Source organism: Saimiri boliviensis, chromosome 2 (genome assembly GCF_048565385.1).
Source record: "Saimiri boliviensis isolate mSaiBol1 chromosome 2, mSaiBol1.pri, whole genome shotgun sequence".
Classification (NCBI taxonomy): domain Eukaryota; kingdom Metazoa; phylum Chordata; class Mammalia; order Primates; family Cebidae; genus Saimiri; species Saimiri boliviensis.
The window spans coordinates 230,222,636-230,248,700 of NC_133450.1; the positions used below are offsets into that span (position 1 = coordinate 230,222,636).

Below are 26,065 nucleotides of genomic sequence, written 5' to 3' on the forward strand. Positions count from 1 at the left end.
TTCTCTATTAAGAAGCTCGCTCAGGGTTTTTAAGTATTGCTTTTCATTTTCATTTTCAAAGTTGCTCTAGTGCTGAAAAACCAGAATCTGCAATTCGTGGTGGTTCCTTGGTTGAATGCCTACTTTGACACTGAGGTAATGAAAGGCAAATCATCCTTGCAATGACTTCTTAAAGGGTTAGCATTCTTTACTAGGCACTGGAAATTTGAGATGTGAAGACTTAAATCCACAAAGGAACAATGGTTATGAGATTTATGTTCTTAAAAATGTCAAAATCATTTCTACCTTGTCCTAATAATCACTGATTTTTGAGTAATTAAAAAAAGAACTGAAAAAAAAAAGCTTATCAAATTCTAGATGGTAATCTAATTTGAGCACCATGTTTTTCAATGTTACTGTACCATTAAAAACACCACCACTACCACCCAAAACATGTCCCAGGCAAGCAAGCAAAAAACATGCCTCTCTTGCCTCTCCATAAACACCACCAGAAGAAAGCATGGTGACCAAACTGTGTGGCTTACCTCCTCACGGCAATTATTAAGGGTTAAGTGGAATAAAAACAGAGTGCTAAAATCCAGTGAATTGTTTGTGAATATAAATCCCAGCATGCTGAACAGTTATTGTATATTAGAAATGTAACTGAGATCCTGAAGGAACTCATTTGACTGTTCACTGACTGAAATGATTCTGAACTTTTCACTACTGTAAAAAGAAGAATTTTCGTTTCCTTTTTTCTTCTTCTGTCTCAGTAAGAGAGGCTAATTAATGGTCAGGGCCATGACCAAAATTAGCAAAGGGGATCTGGCCCTGAAGACTGTAACCTGTACACCAGAGTCAACCCTAGTCATCTGCACTTAAAGTCACGGGTTTTTTTTTTTTAATTGCATTTTAGGTTTTGGGGTACATGTGAAGAATATGCAAGATTGCTGCATAGGCACACACATGGCAGCGTGATTTGCTGCCTTCCTCCCCTTCACCTGTATCTGGCATTTCTCTCCCTGCTATCCCTCCCCAACTCCCCACCCCCCGCCATCCCTCCCCTATTTCCCAACAAACCCCAGTGTGTGATGCTCCCCTCCCTGTGTCCGTGTGTTGTCATAGTTCAACACCTGCCTATGAGTGAGAACATGCAGTGTTTTGACTTTCTGTTCTTGTGTCAGTTTGCTGAGAATGATGGTTTCCAGGTTCATCCATGTCCCTACAAAGGACACGAACTCATTGTTTTTGATGGCTGCATAATATTCCATGGTGTATGTGTGCCACATTTTCCCTGTCCAGTCTATCATCAATGGGCATTTGGGTTGGTTCCAGGTCTTTGCTATTGTAAATAGTGCTGCAATGAACATTCGTGTGCATGTGTCCTTATAGTAGAACGATTTATAATCCTTTGGATATATACCCAGTAATGGGATTGCTGGGTCAAATGGAATTTCTATTTCTAGGTCCAGGCCCTTGAGGAATTGCCACACTGTCTTCCACAATGGTTGAAGTAATTTACACTCCTACCAACAGAGTAAAAGTGTTCCTATTTCTCCACATTCTCTCCAGCATCTGTTGTCTCCAGATTTTTTAATGATTGCCATTCTAACTGGCGTGAGATGGTATCTCAATGTAGTTTGATTTGCATTTCTCTGATGACCAGTGATGATGAGCATTTTTTCATATGTTTGTTGGCCTCATGTATGTCTTCTTTTGTAAAGTGTCTGTTCATATCCTTCATCCACTTTTGAATGGGCTTGTTTTTTTCTTGTAAATCTGTTTCAGTTCTTTGTAAATTCTGGATATCTGCCCTTTGTCAGATGGGTAAACTGCAAAATTTTTTCCCATTCTGTTGGTTGCCGATTTACTCTAATGACGGTTTCTTTTGCCGTGCAGAAGCTGTGGAGTTTGATTAGGTCCCATTTGTCTATTTTGGCTTTGTTGTCAATGCTTTTGGTGTTTTGGTCATGAAGTCCTTGCCTATACCTATGTCCTGAATGGTTTTGCCTTGATTTTCTTCTAGGGTTTTTAATGGTGTTAGGTCTTATTTTTAAGTCTTTAATCCATCTGGAGTTAATTTTGGTGTAAGGTGTCAGGAAGGGGTCCAGTTTGTGCTTTCTGCACATGGCTAGCCAGTTTTTCCAACACCATTTATCAAACAGGGAATCCTTTTCCCATTGCTTGTTTTTGTCAGGTTTGTCAAAGATCAGATGGTTGTAGATACGTTTTGTTGCCTCCGAGGCCTCTGTTCTGTTCCATTGGTCTATATCTCTGTTTTGGTACCAGTACCATGCTGTTTTGAATACTGTAGCCTTGTAGTATAGTTTGAAGTCCGGTAGTGTAATGCCTCCCACTTTGTTCTTTTTCCTTAGAATTGACTTGGCTATGCAGGCTCTCTTTTGGTTCCATATGAAGTTTAAAGTGTTTTTTTCCAGTTATCTGAAGAAGGTCATTGGTAGCTTAATGGGGATAGCATTGAATCTGTAAATTACTTTGGGCAGTATTCCCATTTTCACAATATTGATTCTTCCTAACCATGAACATGGAATGCTTCTCCATCTGTTTGTGTCCTCTCTTACTTTGTTGAGCAGTGGCTTGTAGTTCTCCTTGAAGAGGTCCTTTACGTTCCTTTTAGTTGTATTCCTAGGTATTTTTTTAATTCTCTTTGTAGCAACTGTGAATGGCAGTTCGCTCTTGATTTGGCTCTCTTTAAGTCTGTTATTGGTGTATAGGAATGCTTGCGATTTTTGCACATTGATTTTGTATCCTGAGACTTCGCTGAAGTTGTTTATCAGTTTCAGGGGATTTTGGGCTGAGACGATGGGGTATTCTACATATACAATCATGTCGTCTGCAAATAGAGACAATTTGACTTCCTTCTTTCCTATTTGAATATCCTTTATTTCTTTTTCTTGCCGGACTGCTCTGGCTAGAACTTCCAGTACAATATCGAATAGGAGTGGTGAGAGAGGGCATCCTTGTCTAGTGCCAGATTTCAAAGGGAATGCTTCCAGTTTTTGCCCATTCAGTACGATATTGGCTGTTGGTTTGTCGTAAATAGCTTTTATTATTTTGAGATACATTCCGTCAATACCTAGTTTATTGAGGGTTTTTAGCATAAAGGGCTGTTGAATATTGTCAAATGCCTTCTCTGCATCACTTGAGACAATCATGTGGTTTTTGTCTTTGGTTCTGTTTATGTGGTGAATTACGTTTATAGACTTGCATATGCTGAAACAGCCTTGCATTCCCAGGATGAATCCTACTTGATCATGTTGGATTAGCTTTTCGATGTGCTGTTGCAATCGGCTTGCCAGTATTTTATTGAAGATTTTTGCATCTATGTTCATCATGGATATTGGCCTCAAGTTTTCTTTTCTTGCTGAGTCTCTGCTGGGTTGTTTTTGTTTTTTTTGTTTTGAGACGTAGTCTTGCTCTGTTGCTCAGGCTGGAGTGCAATGGCATGATCTTAGCTCACTGCAACCTCTGCCTCCAGGGTTCAAGTGATTCTCTTGCCTCAGCCTCCCAAGTAGCTGGGATTACAGGTGCCCGCCACCATGCTTGGCTAATTTTTGTATTTTTTAGTAAAGATGGGGTTTTACCATGTTGGTCAGGCTGGTCTTGAACTTCTGTCTTCAGATTATCCAACGCCTTGGCCTCCCAACGTGCTGGGATTACAGGTGTGAGTCAACACGCCTGGCCTAAATTCATGTTTTAAATTACTTCATTTCATTAAAAGATAAAATACCTGAAATGTAACTGAAAACTGCTGGATTTCACACAAGTGTATTTCTTTGTTATAACAGTACCTCAATTAAAAATTGGGACAATAAGAAAATAAAAACACAACCACTCCTTTTGAACATTTACTTACTTTCTCCTCATAGGACAGTCTTTCATGAAGTGTCCGATTTTCCCACAAATTCGACAACATCTATCATTTGGGGCCAGCTCTCCTTCAGTTAACACATCTGGATCAAAAAAGTACTCCTGGAAGAATATAGATACATAAAAGCCTGAACTATTCATGTGAGATAGGAACACAAAACTAAACACATATTAAACAGTAATCTTAGAATTCAATGTTGATATATCATCACTTTGAATAAATATTATTTATACTGCTTAATTCCAAACAAAATCTAAAACCATCAAGGTCTAGCTCAGGATAGTTTTAACTAAATCCATTTTTGTTTTAGTCATGCAGACTACTGCTGAGCCCTAATCCTAAAAATCCTAAAGGTTTAAGCACACTTCTAAAGAAGTGGATTACATATCCCTGTGAGTCAGCTTCCCCAGGATGTGGGAGGCAGTTGAGGCCAGGTACAAAGGCTTTGTCTCCGAATGAAATGAAAAGACTAAAACCTAATGAATTAAGAAACATGATCTGCATCACACAGATTATATTGAAAAAAAGAAAAAAAGCTATGTGTTGCTGCTTTGCTTAGTTGTGGCTTCTGAAGGAAAAATAACAGAACAAAAAGACAATGGTCTAGCCTCTAGCCTCTTTGTACTAAAATTAAGGTGGAGGGAGGCCAGCAACATCAGCATCACCAGGGAAAAGCTGTCAATGGAAAAGCAGTCGTGAGCCTGATCCTAGACCTGCTGAATCAGAATCTGCATTTTAACAAAATCCTCTGGTGATTTGTATGAGCAAGTTTCAGAAGCACTGGTGTAGAAGCTACATCACTATCTAGCAAAAACCAGATGCACAGATGTAATCCAACACTGAGTGTACCTATGCAGCAATACACTTATGTTCAAATAAAAAAGTCTTTGCTGGGAGGAGGGAGGGAATAAGAGGAGAGTTGGTCAAAGGGTACAAAGCTTCAGATAGACGGGAGGAGTAAGTTTTGAGATCTATTGCACAGCACGGTGACTATAGTCAATAACAGTATAAATTTCAAAATAACTAAGAGTAAATGTAAAATGCCTCCCATAAAAAACAGTAAGTGAGGTGATATATGTTAATTGTATGTTGATTTCATCATTCCATATACATGTATCAAAACACCACGCTGTGCTCCATAAATTATGTCAATTAAAATAGCCTTCATAAGGAAATTAATGCAGAAAAACGTAACTTTATTCTTAACAAAATCAACTAGTCCCTAACCATTTTCCTCTTACTGAAATTATTTTTTTGACATAATTTTGCTTTGTTTTCAATAACTGTGGTTCCTTAAAAACCCGAGTATCAAGTTATATGAGAAAAGACAGTCATCTGGTACAGGTAGCACTGTCATCCCCCTAGTTGCAGTAGAAGATTTACTACTTTTTGCTAGCAGATTGGAATATATAGATTCTAGATATGTACAACCTGGGCTTGGCCAAGGCTGGCATCAAGCCAAATGCTGGCAGAAAAGCAATACACCTATGAAGGCTAGCCTAGATAACCAGAAGAAAAAAGGTATCAAAGAGGAAAATGAGAACTTAACAAATTTAAATCCATCTTCTCTATTGGGAAGCTACCTCAGGGGTTAGAGTGTAGCTTTACTTTCTTTTTGTTTTCAAAGTTGCTCTAGTGCTGCCTTGTGTTTCCCTGGTACATGTTACCAAGGAAAAGCAGCAGCAGGAAAATCAGAAATTTTTCCACCCAAACTCCACTTCTAGCTATTTCTCTCTATTCTGATGGCCTCTACCCAGGGATGTTTAAAAAAAGAAGGGGGGAGCCCTCTGGAAACTGTTTTGTACTATAGTCATTTATTTTGGCTAGACTCACCAGACTTTCTAAGCATTTAAGTTACTACTGAAGTAACGGGTACAAATTAGGCACTTTAATTAATTTTTTTTTTTTTTTTGGTATTTCCAATAGACACTTACCATTTTTGAGGGGTAGTCCTTTGGAAATCCCTTGACAGGAATACCAAATACTCTTCTACCATTGATAAAAGCCTTCATTATAAAATTTGTCACTAAAAAGAAGAGTGAGAACTCAATCAGATGAGTTAAAACGAAAAGAGATTGTATTACAATTGGCAAACTACCTGGGTCTGGTGGGGCCTGTTATTCTAGCACTCTGGGACACCAAGGTAGGAGGATCGCCTGAGCCCAGCCTGGGTGACAAAAGCCAAGACCCTGTCTCTATTATAAAAGTAAATAAATAAAATAAGAAAATAAAATTGGCAAAACAAAGTTACTTACTTTTCCTTGATAATCCAGCTCCAAGATTATGATTCAAATCAAAAGGATCTATGTAAAAAAAATTTAAGAGCAAATAAGGTAATCAAATAGGAAATGCTACCATTCATCCAATAAGTAAAGTTCATAAAACGAGACAAGAATATCACCTACTCTGCTTATCATTAATAAAAGTTTTAAATTCACATCATAGAAAAGAAGTGCAAAAACAAGTTTTAAATGACACCTTTTAAACGAGCTTAAAAGTTATAATAAAACTAAGCAGGCCAGGCGCAGTGGCTCATGCCTGTAATCTCAGCACTTTGGGAGGCCGAGGCGGGTGGATCACGAGGTCAAGAGATCGAGACCATCCTGGTCAACATGGTGAAACCCCGTCTCTACTAAAAATCCAAAAAAATTAGCTGGGCATGGTGGCGCATGCCTGTAATCCCAGCTCCTCAGGAGGCTGAGGCAGGAGAATTGCCTGAACCCAGGAGGCGGAGGTTGCGGTGAGCCAAGATCGCGCCATTGCACTCCAGCCTGGGTAATGAGCAAAACTCCGTCTCAAAAAATAAATAAATAAATAAAACGAAGCAATACATATTCCTAAACATAAGGCAAGTTTTTCTACTAAAGTGTTCATCAGAATAGAGGAAACTGCTTTATATTTAAATCATTATAAAGCTCTTCATGTTATGACTGGCTGCCTGTTTTTGAACAAAATACTGTTTGCAGAAAGCACATTAGCTTGATATTACTTAATGACATTAGTTTTGGATATATATAGAAGTTACAAATATATTTAAAACATTTTAGCACTAAATGTTACCACTATGTAACAAGTTTCTGAAAGATCACTTTAGAAAATAATTCATCATGGAGATTACAAAATACACTAAGATAAATTAAAACACACAGATATATACATCTGTCCCAATGGCATGCCATTGGCTACCTGATTCTTGGGATACAATTTCCAATAAAAGCTTAATGTAGACTCTCATTTGATCTTATATGTCTGTATCTCAAACATCTTAGATAGCTGTATATATGATGTGCTTTGGAATACTGTTTGTTAAATAACTCAGAAAACAGTAGGAACAATGAAAATAATGCTGATGTCAAAAATGTATGTGAGGTCTGAATAAACTGTTTCATGAAATAAATGGGGTTAAAAGCACTATTTCTAAATCCAAAAACTGTTTTATAAGTGATCTAAAATAATATACAACCATAATGATTCATAATTTAGACATTATGGTATAGATATTTAACTTCTATTCTTCACATCCCTAAAACAATATTCAAGAAGGCAATGAGAAAAAAGCGATGTCCTTTCTTCTGGAGTCCTCTTATTGAGAAAATGAAGGATTGCATGGATATAGTATACACAAGAAAAGTAAAGTAAAAAGAGGCATCTTTGACTTGCCAATTACGCTTCTAGTGAACAGTAACTGAGGTGTACCATACTGAGATTAAGACTAATAGTTAGGCCGGGCGCGGTGGCTCAAGCCTGTAATCCCAGCACTTTGGGAGGCCGAGGCGGGTGGATCACGAGGTCGAGAGATCGAGACCATCCTGGTCAACGTGGTGAAACCCCGTCTCTACTAAAAATACAAAAAATTAGCTGGGCATGGTGGCGCGTGCCTGTAGTCCCAGCTACTCAGGAGGCTGAGGCAGGAGAATTGCCTGAACCCAGGAGGCGGAGGTTGCGGTGAGCCGAGATCGTGCCATTGCACTCCAGCCTGGGTAACAAGAGCGACACTCTGTCTCAAAAAAAAGACTTAATTTAACAGTTTACTGAAGTATAGGACCCTTCCTTCAGCTTAACCCTACAATAATAATCGCTTTGAGAAGGTTACCTTCATCAGTTTGGTCATGCTTTCTTCAAGTGATTTTTTGTGTGTGTATTTCTGGTTTTGCTTGGTGTAGTGGAGATGCTACAACATTAGCTACCGTACAGTTAAAAAAACTACTACTGGCTGGGTGCAGTGGCTCATGCCTGTAATCTCAGCACTTTGAGAGGCTGAGGCAGGCCAATCACCTGAGGTAAGGCGTTTGAGACAGTCTGGCCAACATGGCAAAACACCATCTCTACTTAAAAAACAAAAATTAGCCAAGTGTAGTGGTGTGCGCCTGTAGTCCCAGCTACTCTGGAAGTTGAGACAGGAGAACTCGGGAAGGTGAACCCAGGAGGTGGAGGTTGCAGTGAGCTTAGATTGTACCACTACACTCCAGCCTGGGTGACACAGTAAGACTCCGCCTCCCAAAAAAACAAAAACAAACTACTACTATCACCACTGAAATATCTCAATTCTGTAATAGCTGGTTTTATGATTATGAAGTCTTCTTTTTAGTTAAGCCTATTATTAACAGCTCGTCTGAAAGTAATGTAAAAATAAGAAGCAAAAGATAATATACCTTTAAAACTTAAAAAAGAATACATTAGGCCGGACACAGTGGCTCACGTCTGTAATACCAGCACTTTGGGAAGCTGAGGTAGACGGATCACAAGGTCAGGAGTTTGAGAGCAGCCTGGCCAACATGGTGAAATCTCGTCTCTACTAAAGACACAAAAAAATTAGCCCGGCGTGGTAGTGTGAGCCTGTAATCCCAGCTACTCGGGAGGCTAAGGCAGAACTGCTTGAACCTGGGAGGCAGAGGCTGCAGTGAGCCGAAATCACACCACTGCACTCCAGCCTGGGTGACAAGGTGAGATTCTGTCTCAAAAAATAAATGAAGAAATAAATAAAAATAAAAAAAGAATACATTAATAGGCTAAGCATGGTGGCTCAAGCCTGTAATCCCAGCACTTTGGGAGGCTCAGGTGGGCGGATCACCTGAGGTCAGGAATTCGAGACTAGCCTAGCCAACATGGTGAAATTCTGTCTCTACTAAAAATACAAAATAATTAGCTCGGCATGGTGGCATGGCACCTGTAGTCCCAGCTACTTGAGAGGCTGAGGCACGAGAATCACTTGAACCTGGGAGGCAGAGGTTGAAGTGAGCAAAGATTGCACCATTGTACTCCAGCCTGAAAGACAGAGCGAGACTGTCTCAAGGAAAAAAAAGTAGTAATAATAAGTGACAGACCGTAAGAACTGCAGTGATAATGACAAGGAATAAATAAAAAGTTCTATGTGTTTGACATATGAGATCTTTAAAAAGTCAAAACTATATCTGTAACCCATGGTGATCTCAGTTTCATTTTACAAAAAGTTTACTGTATTTTAATACTACCAATAGGCAGAAATAATAATAAAACCACAACTTAGAACAGTACATATTATTTAAGTGATACAAATACTAAAAATTTTAAATTTAAAAATCTTATTAAAATTAACAAAATATTTCTTAGACATTTCTCAGCTTAAGCATTTAAATTCCATTTTGTCTTAAAATTAGAATCCCACGAATTGGAAATAAACAATCAACTATTAGCATCAATGGCTCCAATAGACCACTATATTCAATAGAAAAAGAAAAGGCGGCTGTGCACAGTGGCTCAAGCCTGTAATCTCAGCACCTTGGAAGGCCAAGGTAGGTGGATCACAGGAGGTCAGGAGTTTCAGACCAGCCTGGCCAATATGGTGAAACCTTGTCTCTGCTAAAAATACAAAAAATTAGCCCAGCATGGTGGTGGGTGCCTGTAATCCCAGGTACTCAGGAGGCTGAGGCAGGAGAATTACTTGAACCTGGGAGGCAGATGTTGCAGTGAGTCGAGATAGCCCAGGCAAGAGCGAACTCTGTTTCAAAAAAATAAAAAAATAAAAATAGAAAAAGAAAAGGCTTCCACATGGTCAAAAAAATAAATGCCAAAATTTATATATGATTACTTATCAGTGAACTCCATCAATAGGTAATGAAGATCTTGAAAATTCACCTAGTGGCACTCTTCAAACTCTCGAATAGGAGGGTTGTAAAAGTACCACTTTCTTGAAGCTACTTTATCACTACTGCTGCCTTATTCTTCAGTATGCGTCTAACAAAAGTAAAAGATTGTGACAAGGTGAAACCTGGAAAGAGACAAGTTGGCCTGGGGTGGACAATGAGGCTGGGGCGCTGCACACCCTCAGCAGCTGCAAGGTGGAAGAACAATGTCCTTATAGTTCAAGCTCTGTACTCTATTCAACTTCAAGTTTAATTTTATTTGTACCTTCAATAACAATGTATTTTGAGGTCCACTGTTTCTTAAAAGTTGTAAGCAGACTTTTTCTCCTGATGCTAATAACATGTTCTCTAAAATCAAATTCCTCTGTGTAGAAACGAAGAAGGCCCAACCATAGCTGCCCAACAGATTCTGTATTTTTTCCATATTCTGGCCAATAAGTAGGCTGGAAATAGAAGGGAACAACGGACACCACGGTCTTTAGTAAAGTGTTAATATCAATATTCATTTGTATCTTAGGGAGTAAATTTGGATTTATTTCTAATTAAATAGAGTTTAATTATACAACTTTTCTTTCATATTTAAAAATATCATTTACATCAGCGTATTAATCTCTACTCTATGACTCAGAGATGAGAAGAGCTCAGAGTTTTCAGTGTGAAGTCTCAGAACATTTAGTCGGAGGATCCAGAAATAGATTCTAAGAGCCTTGGTAATGCGTAGGTTATTACGTATCTTTAGTTCAACGAGTTCTTTCTAAACTCTAGGTACAAAACCACAGAACAAATATTCATTCACTTGGAGTAGAGTTACTTAACCACTTGGAATTATTAGGCATTAAAGAAATACTGTATATAATCCCTAGAAATTCACTTGGCTTAGTAAAAATATTCTCACATCCAAGAAAACATCTTGTAAACACTACTTTTTTTTACTATCATAATATAAATACAACAAGCAATAAAATAGTTGTCGACTACACTGTAGTATAGCTAATTTTTAGTCAAGGATATAGGAAAATCTTTACTCTTAAAATACGTACCAGTTCATCTATTTGATCAAAAAAATAAATATTCCAGCCATCAACAAATATTTCAGGTTTCTTTTCACCTTTGTATATCTGAAATTAATTTTTAAACTATTAGTATGGATTACAAACTTAATGCATTGATACAAAAACTTCTAGGAAAACAGGTATAACTTTACAGAACTGCAGAATTTTAGAGGAGGAGAAAGGCTGAGAGATCACCCAGTGTTCCAGGTAAGGAATAAAATTTCATTCACTAATACCTCTTGAAGAACAGGAATAACTGGTGGATTCCTCTGCTGGAGAAAATATAGCACCATAAGAGTATATGCATATGATGATAAGCTGCCTCTAGATGCATCACCAATGTCACACATCTAGACAGAAGGAAAACAAAGAGCAAAGGAAAGGTCACCAATGTTTTCTGCTAAGTTTGCATCCCTTCTATTGCCACTAAAAGTAAAGTGCATTACTCTGAAGACTAATATAAAAATCACATTTTCAAAGGCAAAAAATATGCAAACAAAGCCAATCCAACCTAGCAAAGCAGTGGACAGTTGGCTACATGCAAGGTCAGATCATTGTATATAATTGAGAACAAAATTTTAGCTGTCTCCATAGGGCCTGCCAAAGAGTTACATGAGCATTTCACATGACTATAGTTCATTAAAAAATATAATTATGCTTTAAGTGTTTAAAGACGCAATGAAATTTCCTGATAAGTCACAATAAGAAGCATACTTACCTTTGTAAATACTTTCATGGTATAGCACAAATACTTCACTCTGGGATCAATGGCGGAATAAGCAGATAAAAGCCTTGTGTTATGAAGGGCCTGTTAAATGGGAAATAACACTATAAGAATAACAATTACGTGTAAAGGGTTTTCCGTTGTTGTTGATGTAGTTTTAAATAATGGAGATGGGATCTCACTATGTTGCCCAAGCTGGTCATAAACTCCTGGGCTCAAGTGATCCTCCCCCGTCAGCCTCCCAAAGCGCTGGGATTACAAGCATGAGCCACCATGCAAGACTAGGTGAAAAGATTTTTAGCTGGAATATTCTAAATAGGTTTACAGTGTGATTCATTTTAGGCAGAAGACATTTCAACTGAAATTAACCTTTTTTTTTCCCCTTAAAGACAATCTTCATTAACTTACTAGACAATAATAAAGAAGTATAAGTAACATCTGACCTCATGGCTTTTATGTCCTTGGTCTGAACGTCTAGAAAATAAGGGCTGGTGAAATAAACTATCAGTTCCCTTTCAGCAGATACAATATCTCTCTGCACAAATACCCCTCAGGGTCCAGAGAGGTCCTATAAATCCCTGAAACATATCCGAATTATCTGTGAATCCTCAGCCTCAGAACATGGCTAGGTTCACAGCATGTAAGCATAATAACCCTTGAAATATTGACTAAGACGAAATTAATGGCTTGCTTAATATGAGGTTTTTGCAAGGTAAGACATTTGTTCCCTTAATCTCTCTGAACAAAAAGCCTGAAGAAAATCTTACCAATGTGTTATACAAACTGATATCTACTTCCAGACCACTTCTCAAATGGAAGAACTTCACAATTGGTACCTTTGCTGTTGTAATAGGTAAGATGTTTCTCAGACCTAAGTTGGGAAATAAAATGTTATCATTAAATTCAGCAGCCGGGGATATAAGTAACTCTTTTGTTAATGTTCCAGTATAAAATGGTGTAAATCTAACTTTGGCCTGTTTCACTGCCTTCATTAGGACTAGTCAAAAAATTCTGTTATTAACAAACATCTGGGAAGATTAGTCTGGCAAAGTTTACATTTATTAAACACATTGATATTAGAACTACAAGAATCAAACAGTCACTCCCCTCCGGGAACTTACTGGATCACAAATGCACACGTGTGTGTGTGTGTATGTTGGGGGGAGATCCCACAAATGCCAAGGCAAGGGCCTAAAGCCGTAGCCTCTTCCCATATAAATAATGAAATAGAAAAGAATTAGAAATATAATCACATAATTATTCATAAGTAATCACTGATATAGATACCTAGATATATATACTCAGTATAACCTTTTAACTTTGCTAATGTTTCTCGGGTTGTGAAGCGTGAACCTAAGGTGACACTGTGAAAGAAGTGACCTTAAGGCAAGATGCTCTAAACCCTCTGTCACACCCATGTAATGGCTGCTCGAGGGCATCTTGGGTGTGCGGCAGCGCCAGCACCGAGAAAGCGCCCACTGTTTGGCCAGCTGTGGAAGGAGACGTCCAAGATACCTCTTTCCACGGAGGAGTTAGGAGAAAACTCCACTCCTGCAAACACTTGTGGTAGGCCTGACGGCTGTCAGGGACACCTACAAACATCCACGGGCTTAACTGTCTCTATGTGGTGCTGCGCTTCAGTGGTCACATTCCATGTCTACTTTCATGTTCCGCTTCTGCACCTGGTTCCTCTTTTTCTTAGAAGACAGAATCAGTAACATAAATCTTAAAGTCTTTGTTCTTTCTTAATGAAAAAAGTGCTGATGCATTATGCTCCTTCCCTAGACTCAGCTACTTGAAAGTCCTGGGCCCCTAACTCCAAGACACTTGATTTACTTGACCCTATCACTGACCACCAATGACTCACCCTACCTACCCTGACCCTTGCTTTGTCCTCAATAAAAGTCAGAGTATCCAGGCCACTCGGGGCCACTGCCAGACTCCGTGCCTTGCTTGGCAGTGGACCCCTGGGCCCAAATTCTCTTTCTCTTGATCTGTGTGTCTTGTGTCTTTACTTCCAGTTTCTTGTCTCCACATCAATAGAGAGGGGCTCATAGGACCCTGTAGGGCTGGATCCTCCAAGTGTACATGCATGTAGATGTGGTTGTCAGTCAGACAAATACCAAAACAGAGGAACCTACTAAAGAGTCTGAACTATGTTGTTCCCAACTATTCTTCCCATGTGACTATATCTGATTTGGAGAACAGCCTATGGGACAATCATCCTCAAAACAAATTACTCACCTTAGAGCTAGAAGTTATGAAGTTATGAAGGTAATAGAAAGGAATCAACTTCAACAGAAGAAAGCAAATTGCCTGAGCTAAGCTTTGAAAAAGAGGGAGGACAACCAGCAAAAATAGTGGCAGTTGAGGGAATTTACCAGGCGAGGCAAACTGTACACAGAAAGCGTAGATGCCTCCAACAGAACGGTATGTTTAGGAGGTTCCAGAGAATTGTGTAGGTTATAGAATGAACTTGAGGGAATGGAATATGAGGCATAGAAGACAGAGAAACTGGGAAGAGTCCAACTAGAGAACATACACGTTTTGCTAAGAATTATTCTTAGAATCAAAGGGGAGCCAATGAACTGGTCTAAGTTGGGAGGAATCACTTACTACATCTAGTTAGACAATGCCCCCAGCAGTGGATTGACTGGTGGCACCAGGAATAGAGGCAGGGTGACCACTTACGAAAAAATAATGGGACGTCAACTCTCATGGTGGTATGAGAATACACAGAAGAAGCAAGTCATGTTTGAGAGCATCTATAACTGGATGGGGAGCTAGGGGTAATAAGGGAGGATCCTTTAACAGTAGGAGCTACCACTTCCTGAGCATCTAATGTGTGATAGGGGTATGTGAAGAGTCCTTTATAAACATTACCTCCTTAGGTTTATCACCCTCATCTTATAAATGAGGAAACAGAGACCCAGAAAAATTCACTAGCTTAGGAATATGCAGCTGGTAAATTGTGGAGCTGGAATTCAAATCTAGGTAAGACTGACTGACCCCCAACCTAGTCTGGGTCAGGCTAATTATCATTTCATCTGTTTCGTTGATTCCAGGGATGCCAATATCAACAACCATGAAAGAGGATTCAGAAGGAAGGGCAGATTAATGGAGTTGGTTGCCACAGAAGGGAAGTGTTAAAGTGAAAGATAAACTCATTCTGAGATGTCAGAGTTTGAGTTTCTTCTGAGAGAGTTAAGTGGTGGTATCTAGAAAGCAGATACATAGTGATCATATCATAGAACACAGGACAAAATAAGTAGATAGAAGACATTTCAGGAAAAAAAGGTCTTCGTGGCAGACAGAGGAAATGGAACTTAATTTGATGGGGAAAGGGGGCAAGGAAGCTCATTTTACTGAATATTTAGAATATGCTAGGCCTTGTACTTTAACGTATTATCTTTCTTAATCTTAAATGTCATAGAATTGTTATTTCCACTTTAGAGATGAGGAACTGAGTGTTTGATATGAAGCTGAATGACTTTCTGGGATTGCACAGCCAGCAAGTGGGAGACAGAATTTAAAACCAGAGTCTGATTCCAGAACCTCCACCTACTACTTTGCTATCCTGCCTCTAAATTAGACAGATGCTTTTTTCTTCACATCGTTCCCATTCTGGAATTTGACACTGTTGACCATCACAACACTACAAAGTCTAGGATTTTTTCACAGTATATCAGTCCAGTTCCTTTTCTTAATTTCTGTCTAGTCTCTCTCTCAATCTCTCTCTTTTTCCTCAAGGCTTCCAATGCAAAAAACTGTTTTATTTTCATCTTCAATTCTAACTGACAACCCCATTATTTCTCATTGTTTTCTGGAATGTTAACTCTTTGAGATTATATACTCTTGGCAAACTAAACACTTCCACGCAAGTGTTCTCTGCAAACATTCCCAGTTCTCAAATACCTTTGACCTTCTCAAATACCGTATTGGCCTTACTTCCTACTTGTAGGTACAAAATCCAGGAAATTTCCCCACTTGGAATCTCTCGAAACTTTTCCCTGTTAGTACCAATGACAGCCTGGCTGAAGTTCTTTTGCCATCCTTTTCAAACTGTATTCACTGTCACCTGAGATCATAGAAAGTCCATCTCTCCCATCAACCTTCCCTGTACAACTCGATCCCATATTCTCTCTTCTCAGAAGTCATTTAACTGAATACTACTTTACATTGTTACATACTTTGGGAGATTATTTTACCTCTTAAAATATGGACACTTTCAAAAGAAAAACCTATATATTTTTAATTTTTCCACCATCCCTAAGTGCCCAACACAGTGCTGTGCACACAGGAGGCACCCAATAAAATACCTGGGGAGACTGCTTTTAAAGACACCAAGTTTAAAAACAGCCCTCTAGCTGTTATGACATTCCTGTTCTGTGCAATCTGCATTCCATTATTATTACAATCATCTGTGTGCCTAAGTCATTTCTAGTCTAAAAATGATTTGTTTTTAACATGGTTCCTTCTTAGGAAATATATACTGAGGTATTTAGGGGAAAGGACACAATGTCTACAGCTTAATCTCAAATGGTACAGGAAGAAATGGAGAGCAAGCAAAAGATGGAATGATGAATCAAATATGGAAAATGTTAATTGGTAGATCTGAATAAAAGCTATATGTGGAGCTCTTTATGCAACTTTTGCTGCTTTCCTTTAAATCTGAAATTAAATTATTTCAAAACACAAAGTTAAAGTCTAACTAACTGCTAAAAAATTAATAGTTGGTTGGGCACGGTGGCTAACACCTGTAATCCCAGCACTTTGGGAGGCCAAGGCGGACAGATCATGAGTTCAGGAGATCAAGACCATCCTGGCTAACACGGTAAAACCTATTTCTATTAAAAATACAAAACATTAGCCAGGTGTGGTGGCATGCGCCTGTAGTCCCAGCTACTTGGCAAGAGAATCATTTGAACCTGGGAGGTGGAGGCTGCAGTAAGCTGACATTGTGCCACTGAACTCCAGCCTGGGCCATGGAGTGAGACACTGTCTCAAAAAATAAATAAATAAATAAATAAATAAATAAATAAATAAAAATTAATAGTCATGGTAACTCAGTACTTTAGTTTCTTTGCACAACCTTCAAAACAAAACAAAACAAAACAAAACACGTGACCTTTAGAGGTGGGATTCCCAAGTTAGGGAAATGTTTATTTCAACAACCAAAGAAAAGTGTATCAATGCACTTCTTTTTTTATGTTTTTTTTCTGCCCTCTGTGAACAAATCAACACACATTTAAGAAAACAAAGCCCAACCTAATCTCTGTATACTTTAGGTTAACTTTTGTTGGGAATAAACCAAAATTAAGACTTTTTTTTCCTCGTGTTACTTAAACAACATGGTATGTACTTTATTAACTCCTAGGAAAAAAATTCAAAGAAAAAGGGCACGCCAGGTGTGTATGTACGTGTATGTCTAGGTGTTGTCTGCACATTCATGCTGTGACTTCAAAGTCTGTTCTTAACTAAAATGTACAAAAGCTTTTCATGGATAGACCATGGATGTTAAGTTTCCTGAGGACGGGAGCCATATATTGTTCATCCTCATTCTCAGCTCCTGGCACAGAAGTTTGCTGAACTACATTTTAAAAGAAGACTTTTCAGGCTGGGCACGGTGGCTCATGCCTGTAATCTCAGCACTTTGGGAGGCCGAGGCAGGTGGATCACGAGGTCAAGAGATCGAGATCATCCTGGCCAACATGGTGGAACCCCGTCTCCACTAAAAATAAAAAAAAAAAATGGCTGGGCGTGGTGGCACGTGCCTGTAGTCCCAGTTACTCGGGAGGCTAAGGCAGGAGAATTGCTTGAACCGAGGTCGCACCACTGCACTCCAGTCTGGTGCCTGGTGACTGAGTGAGACTCTTGTCTCAAAAAAATAAAAGATTTTTCACTGTTAATGGTATCCATAGTTGCCATGACAACAAATGGGTATGTTAACAGCATTTCAATTCTGTCCATGGCTTACAAAATCTATACATTTTATAGCTGTAAATACTCTAGAAATTACCCAGTCTAGTTTTCTCAATCTATCAATTAAAAAAGAGATGATAGGCATGGTGGCTCACACCTATGCTCCCAGCACTTTGGGAGGCCAAGGCAGGAGGATCACCTTAGCCCAAGAGTTCAGAGACTAGCCTGGACAACCTAGCATGACCTCATTTCTTAAAAAAAAAAAAAGAAAGTGAAGGACTTCAAGTGAAGGACTTGTTTAGGGTCATATACAGCTTCTTTAAAAAAGAAAGTGAAGGACTTCAAGTGAAGGACTTGTTTAGGGTCATATACAGCTTCTTTAGCAGAACAACAAGCAATTCACCCACATGACCAGTCCAGAGTGCTTTCCTTTCCTGACACTTCATACCATTAGCAACTCCTACACTTTGACTTACACAATACCAATAAAGGAAAATAATTTACAGACTTTCTTGCCTGTCTGGTGTAGGCTTCGTCTTGAAATAAAACTGAGGTAGGCAACAATATACCCATAAATTATCACCAATTCCTCAGTCTTTCATACTTAAGCATACAAGATTTTAAAAAGACATTAATATTACAATTATTCTATAAATGAGCCATTACACTGCTCCATGGCATTAGTAAACTCTAAGTACAATTGGCCCTTCATGTCTGTGGGTCCTGCATCCCCATATTCAACCAAACACAAACCAAAAATATTTGCAGGGAAAAAAGCAACTAATAAAAAACTAACAATACAACAATAAAAAAAAAATACAAATAAAAAATACAGTATAACAACTATTTACATAGCATTTACACTGTATTAGATATTATAATTTAGAGATGACTAAAAGTATATGGAAGGATGTATATAGGTTATATGCAAATACTATGTCATTTTATATAAGGAACTTGAGCATCTAAGGATTTTTTTATCTACTGGGGAGGGGAGAGGTGAGGGACGAGGAGTGTGCCTGGAACTAACACCCCATGGATGCAGAGGGAAGACTATACAAAACACTAATTAAAAAGTCAAAAATATTTTTAGAAAAAGTTTACAGAGGTACCTGAATGTTTTCTGAGGACTCGTGCTAATTCTTCAATAGTTCTGACACAGTCTAATCCCTGCAACAAAGAAGGTACAAAGAACTTAATAAAAACTGGAAGACAGGTTCTGAAACTGGCTATAGTTTCCATTACCTTCAGAAATAATGAAATTAATTTCAAGTCAGCCTCTCTGTATATTTTTCCTTTCTAGTTGGGTATCGGAGTCAGTATTCGCAGGAAATATCCTGAGGGTACAAAAACCACTGAACACTCAATACATCCTAATTGTTTTTGAGTGTACAACAAAGGCTAAAATCAGTCATGAAGCCTATGGACCCAGGGCTTCCAAAAAAGTCCGAACCATAGTGAGGACCTTCATTTCTTCCCCTCCACATAATTATATCACTCAGAAGTACCCCATGTCCCAGAATACATAAGAGGAGGCTTCCGTGCTCCAGCTTATTTATTCTAAGTAGAGCTTCATTATAGTTTGGGAGTTGATGAATTGCTGTGGAGTGATTAAGCTCAAATTATTTCCCGATAGGACTAGCCAGAATTATAATGTATAAAACTAAAGTCATACAGCAAATATGAATAGTATTTCAAATAAATCATTCTTAAAAACATTGGGGCTGACTCCAGCAACACAGGCCTGTTTGATGGTTATAAAAATCCCAGAACATATTTGGAATGTTATTTCAGAAATGCCCTCAAAAAGAGTTTATAAGCCAAATAAAAATAAATAAATAAATAAATAAACCTTGAGGATGCACGATAGGGGCATTCCATATGTTGAGCCAATCCTGCTTATATACTTTATTCAAATTCAGGCTACACTTTTGACTATTTTCCCAAATCAGGTATATCCTCAAAATATAAAGACTTGAAACTAAGAAAAGGTACAAAAAGGTCTTCAGCAACAGCAGCATCATTCATGTAGATATCTAGCATTCGGACTGTTGTCAAGATTTAAAAGGAATAGGGACTCAGCACTTCCCAGACTTTATACCTTTATATGGTATTTTATATTTTATAAATGCCTTCAGATATCCCAGGGGCTGGCAAGCTTGTTTTCCTTTGCACGCCATACAGTCTCTTACAACCACTAAACTCTGTGCTTACAGAGTGAAAGCAGCCATAGGCATTACATAAGTGAGTAGGTATGATTCTGTTCCCATACAACTTTATTTACAAAAACAGGCAGTAGGGGGCTGAATTTAGCCCAAAGGCCACTGTTCGCTGACTCCTGACATACATGATCCACGATAATGTGCACAAAAATCATTGGAGGCAGGAGGAACAGGTATTAAACTTTACTGATTATTTACCAAAGACCACATGTTTAGGTATTGATGAAACCAAGTTTGTCTCAAACCCAGGTCTCTGGACTATAAGTTAAGTACTCTTATCATTTACCACATTGCCCATCTGGTAAAAAAAACTTTACAGATAACCTTATGTGGGTGTGTGATCCAAGTTGGCACAGTAGCCAAGCCAATGAGACACTGGAGAGGCTGGTTTAGCTATGTAGAATTCCCAGGCATTACTTTCCAATTCACTTTTTGCTACAGGGTCAAAGTACAAGCTTTCTACTCCTCACATTCTTCACAAGCATTCTAAGCTCTTTAATGTATTTGGCCAGAGACTGTGCCAAACAGCACACGCCATTGGGTATGCCCTGATAAATTTGGAAAATACCAAGGTAATGTCAGTCTAGATTGGTCAAATTACACTGCCACAGCAAATGGAAGTTTTATGTGGTCACTGTACCTCAGCAGTTTCAAGTCCATTAATTGTCATACAGACGTCAAGGTCACTCTGTTTGAACCCAAATCCATTTTTGGAGGAGCCAAACAGGCTCAATTTAGTTCCTGTTAGGGATATATGAAAAGTAATAACTAATTACCTGAGTACATTTAATTTTTGATCAAAATGGCCCTCTCATGAAGCAAAAATACCCAGTTGTTTAACTATCCTATATTAATCTCACACTTATGTTCTCTGATTAACTGGTCATTTATTCTAAAATCTTTTTCTCAAAGTTTCCTTTACATATAAGCTGTATATGGCAAGAAAGATTACCAGTGCTACTTTATTCTCAAATGCAAACACATTTCAAGGAAAATGTTAGATCACCTCAATACATTTAATAATGCAAGCTTAACTTTGACTCTAAACACAGTATTACATGAAATTCATTTATGGCACTTGCTAGAATAAACCCTACACTATTTCTGGTGGTAAACGAGGATTGGGCAGACCAAGGACCAACCTGGGTATATTGCAAAACAATGGAAACCCTGATTCTCAAAATCAGTGTGCTTATAACACATGAACTCATTTGGAAGAAAGGTCACACAACTTCTCTTAAAAATAAAAAACAAGTAATTTACCTGGAAAGTCCTGTCTTATGAAACTTTCTAGGTTTTGCCGAATATGTTCACGAGCCTGATCTTCTATAATTGTTGGAGAAAAATCCTCTGTTTAAAAATAAATAGACATATTAAGAAAATAAGACTTTTGACACTCTTTTTAATTTTTAGAAAATAAAACTTATAAACTTAAATTCAAAAATTCCTAAATTATTGTGTCTTCTCAGTAGACAGCATTAACAAGGTAAACTTTTTAAATTTATTTTTGAGACAAGGTCTGGCTCTGTCAGCCAGGCTGTAGTACGGTGGTGCAATCTTAACTTACTGCAGCCTCCGCCTCCCAGGCTCAAGCCATCCTCCCACCTCAGCCTCCCCAGTAGCTGGGACTACAAGCATGTACCACCATGCCCGGCTAATTTTTGTAACAGCAATGTAAAATTTAAAATGTCCTTTTTAAAGAGTCTAAGAAGTGCTCTTGAAATGGAAAATAATTTAAACAGGGGGTCTGCACTTGGGTTTTCCAAAAGACACCAGCATTACAGAAAGGGCCTTCAGGGATCACCACCCCACAAGAGTGTGAATTTAAAAGTTTGTGAGCTTTGCATGTATTTTTTTCCCTAAGAAGAACCTACGTTTTTTTCATAGCTCATAATACCCCCCACAAAAAAAAAGCACTGGTTAAGAACATGTGCCTTCTGTCACAGATAAACACCTTACGTTGAAGCCATGTGAAACAAGTTCCTTTATTTTAAGCAGCTGAACATCTCTCCTTTAAATGTTTTCTTTTTGTAAAAACTTTAAGCCTCTCTACACCAATGCTTCCCCAAGCTCGTGTTCCTAAAGGGTTGTTATGTAGGCTATTATTTAGCGTTACTTGAAAAGTATTCTATGTTCAAATTTTAGAAATAATATTTCTCAGATACCTTTATTATGCTAATATGTCCTGGAAATCTCTAAAGGAGATTGACGGTCCCTAAGAGAGAAGGGAATATGTAGCATATTCCCTACTTAGCCTGGGTATACTTCTGGTGATGAAATATTATTAACTGCATCTAGAAAAACATTTCAAAGGATACCATTTGGGAATTGCTAGTACTCTAGTTTTAAGACTTAAAAGAGCCTCAGCAAAGCAACTTTTGGCCCCTCACAGAGATAGTACTTTGAAATTCATATTGAGATTTTACCCTCTCCCAACCATTTTGGAAAAATTATGAACTGAGACCCTTCAGAAAATATCTTTTTTCTGGAAGAAAATGTCCCTCCCTTACTCTCATACTTACTTTGTATCCTGGCTTGTAACAGTCCATCCATTTTTGTAGCAAACTTTTCAAAAACAGTTATATAACCTGGTCCCATCTTTCTGGGGCCTGGATCTGCTTACACAGCAGGAAGGATAATACCACCAACCTTTACATAGCCCAGCTGGCCATGAAAGTGTGTCCAGGCTTCAAGTAACTCAGATTTTAATTTTTGGTTGGATGCTTTGGCTCATGCCTCTAATCCCAGTACTTTGGGAGGTCAAGGCAAGTGAATCACTGGAGGTCAAGGAGGTCAGGAGTTTGAGACTAGCCTGGCCAACATGGTAAAACCCCATCTCTACTAAAAAAAAAAAAAAAAAAAAAAAAAAAAAAATTGGCCCGACATGATGGCGCATAACTGTAATCCCAGCTACTCAGGAGGCGGAGGCAGGAGGATTGCTTGAACCCAGGAGGCGGAGGTTGCAGTGAGCTGAGATCACACTGCTGCACTCCAGCCTGGGTGACAGAGCTAGACTTCGTTGCACACACAAAAAATCTTTCTTGGCAGAGTAATGGAAAATTGAAATGGGGAAAGATACTAATATTAAGCTTTAAAAAGAAACCTGCTGGCCAGGCGCAGTGGCTCAAGCCTGTAATCCCAGCTCTTTAGGAGACTGAGCTGGGTGAAACACTTGAAGTCAGGAGTTCGAGACCAGCTTGGTCAATATGATGAAACCCTGTATCTACAAAAAATACAAGGACTAGCTGGGTGTAGTGATGCATGCCTCTAATACCAGCTACTCAGGTGGCTGAAGCAGAAAAACTGCTTGAACCCAGGAGGTAGAGGCTGTGATGAGCTGATACCCCGTTACTGCATTCCAGCCTGGGGGAAAGAGCAAGACCCTCTCTCCCCACCAACCTCTAAAAAATGAAACCTGCTATGATTGGTATATACCTTGATGCAACAACTATGCTGTTAAGAAAAGGAAGCATGAAAGACACTTGGCATTAAAAGAAAAACAATGGGAAACACAGGGAAACTGTATCTCTAAAAATAATTTAAAAATCAGTCAGAAAGAAGAAAAAAAAAACCAGTCAGGCATAGTGGCATACACCTGTGCTCCCAGCTGCTTCGTAGGCTGAGGTGAGAGGATTACTTTAGTCTGGGGAGGTTGAGACTGCAGTGCCTTATGACTGTTCTGCTACACTTCAGCCTGGGTGACAGAGTGAGATCCTGTCTCAAAAAATTTTAAAAAAAAATTTTTTTTAAAATAAAAAAGACCCTCTCTGCTTCTCTCCTCATCTTTCTTTGACATCTATTGAGTGCCGCAAATGGAACAGACATGATATGGCACACTGTGGATACAACAGAGAACGGAATAGACTTGTTCCTTAATGTTTAGAGAGCTAATAGTGGTTCTAATGACTCAAGTAAATGTCAATTTAGTATTGTGACAAATCGAAAGAAATGTGAATAACTTACTATAACACTGGATACAAACTTGATCTAAGATATTTAAAAACTTGGGTGTTAATGGTGGCAGAGGTTCTAGATGGATTCTTTTGAAGTCTTCAGGACAGTCCTTCTTTAGATGACCCTCTCGTTTGCATAAGCTGCACACCACCATAGGAGACTGCAGGAATACGGCAAAGCAAAACAAGACTTAACACTTTATTTGCCAAATAAAGGAGTCTGGAATCATTTTTTAAAAGTACATAGTCTCCTATCCACTTTGCAAAGAAAACAAAAATATAACATGCATCCATTCAAATGATCTGAGAGATGGGGGCATCCTATGGTATTCTTAGGAGAACAAGGTAGTTATTTTCACTACTAATAGCCTTCCCTTCCTCTGCTAATTCCCATGAGTCTTAAGGAGGAAAGTGGACCAAGCAGTAATACCAGAATGAAAGGCCAACTTGTTAAACACTACCAAACTAGGAAAACTCCTAGTATATAAAAATTGAAATTACATGCATTCGAATTGCTTAAAATCTCCTAGTTCTATGTCTAGTAGTGGTACTGATTACCTTGCCTTTGGTGAAGATAAGTTTACTGAATTCATAAAAAAAATCAGACTGATCCACAGGTGAATTTTCTTCACATACATTTTCTTCCTTAAGACTTATTTTGTTAAGTTCCACTAGCAGAGCTCCATCTACATGTTTCCCACAATCTTTCACATCTTCATACTTAGCAGGCTCGCCTGACTCATCATCCTCTTCAGATAGGGCATCCTCATCCCCTGACCCAGTGTATGTGTTGTCTAACTCATCGTCATTAGCCAGGCCATCTTCGTCTTCCCCTTGGTTAATGGTGAGCCTAGGTTCTTCTTCCTCCTCTTCTTCATCCTCCTCCTCCTCTTCATCAGACGGAACCATTTCTGATGCCTGGCCCTGTACTGAGTAGGTAAAGTGGTTTAGAGAGTCTTCTAGTTCCTCAGTACCTTCTATACTTTCTCCATCAAGATCAACCTTGTCACTCAAAGTAGCAAGTCCATCACACTCTTTAGCTGTGGGATTTTGGAAGCCTTCTAAATCCAAAGCGCTGTCTGACTCATTATTACATGTGCTGCCACAGATGACATGCTCCCCATGTTTCCGATCAACAGTAAACAGATGCTTGCCCTTCCTTCCAATTTTCTCTTTCTCATTTTTCCTTCCTGTTTCTTGATGGTGTACTTTACCAACCTCGTAATCATCACAGTTAACATCTGCCTGGATACAGTCTGAGTTTTCGGGGTGGGCACTGATGTGTTCACTTCCCATTTCTTCTGTTGGTGGGACTCCAAAGCTTTCAGCAGTCTCTTTAAGAGTAACTGGCTGTACCTTACAAGTATTTGCAGCTGAACCGGTAGCACCAGGACCTTGAGACAAAACTGAGTTTTTGAGTTTATCATCTTTTGCTTGTATATCTGGATCATGATTTACTACTTCTTTAGAATGTTGTGAAATACATGTAACTGCATTCAGGGGCTTTGGAAGGCTGGATTTCGTAATTCTGTGTGGAAGAGCAAAATACTTGTATGTTGTCCTTAAACAATGAAGTATATATTCAAATACAGGTTGACTATTTAGGGTCCTTGCCACATTTCTTTTAATAGAATAGGGATCTGTAATAAAAAAAAAAAGAAAAAATCCATGTCTTCATATATTAGTCTAGTTCATGTTTTAAAAATTAGCCTGCTGCAGATAAAAACAGACAACAAACAAACAGTAAAATTTATCTTTTACTTTATAGGCTTAAAAAAAAAAAACTGGGGGTGGAGAGTAAGAAAATAGAGTTTAAGAACAAAAAGCAGTATTTTCTGAAACATCTGCTCTATGAAGGGAACCCATTCTGTTCAGAACCAGTACCCCTTCTCCCTATTGTGATCTGTGACTGTGGAGGTAGAAAAGATGTTATCAGCATGGCTCTCAGGCCCTCGGGAAGGAAGATCTTCCCACCAGGCTCTGCTGCTGAGTGCTCTGCCTCCCCACTCAGCCAGGCCCTGCGGTTTATCGAGCTTACCTCCACTCTTCTGCCCCGGGAAGCCCCATCACTGAATTGGCTGGACTGAATTTCAGGGGCGAGAGGGAGGCACCAGGAGGAGACACCACTTCTCTCAATCTTTTCTCCTCCCCTAGAACTCCAGCAGGTTAGGCAATTGGCCAGAAGAGCTGAGCCAGAGA

At 38.8% G+C, this 26,065-nt stretch overlaps 1 protein-coding gene across 6 annotated transcripts in view; it reads right to left on the reverse strand.

Annotated features, from left to right (window-relative positions):
- Positions 1 to 26,065, reverse strand: part of TUT7 (terminal uridylyl transferase 7) — a 67,447-nt gene that overhangs the window by 13,075 nt on the left and 28,307 nt on the right. For all 6 annotated transcript variants that reach the window (XM_074395494.1, XM_074395492.1, XM_003941133.4 and 3 more), the window contains exons 13-25: positions 24,425 to 25,506; positions 23,877 to 24,027; positions 21,177 to 21,263; positions 20,554 to 20,654; positions 18,804 to 18,861; positions 12,537 to 12,640; positions 11,764 to 11,853; positions 11,282 to 11,395; positions 11,034 to 11,111; positions 10,259 to 10,436; positions 6,127 to 6,174; positions 5,806 to 5,897; positions 3,857 to 3,972 (exon numbers count right to left, since the gene is read on the reverse strand). In XM_074395494.1, coding sequence (XP_074251595.1) covers positions 3,857 to 3,972; positions 5,806 to 5,897; positions 6,127 to 6,174; positions 10,259 to 10,436; positions 11,034 to 11,111; positions 11,282 to 11,395; positions 11,764 to 11,853; positions 12,537 to 12,640; positions 18,804 to 18,861; positions 20,554 to 20,654; positions 21,177 to 21,263; positions 23,877 to 24,027; positions 24,425 to 25,506 — 2,299 coding nt within the window. The remainder of the gene's footprint in view (positions 1 to 3,856; positions 3,973 to 5,805; positions 5,898 to 6,126; positions 6,175 to 10,258; positions 10,437 to 11,033; positions 11,112 to 11,281; positions 11,396 to 11,763; positions 11,854 to 12,536; positions 12,641 to 18,803; positions 18,862 to 20,553; positions 20,655 to 21,176; positions 21,264 to 23,876; positions 24,028 to 24,424; positions 25,507 to 26,065) is intronic.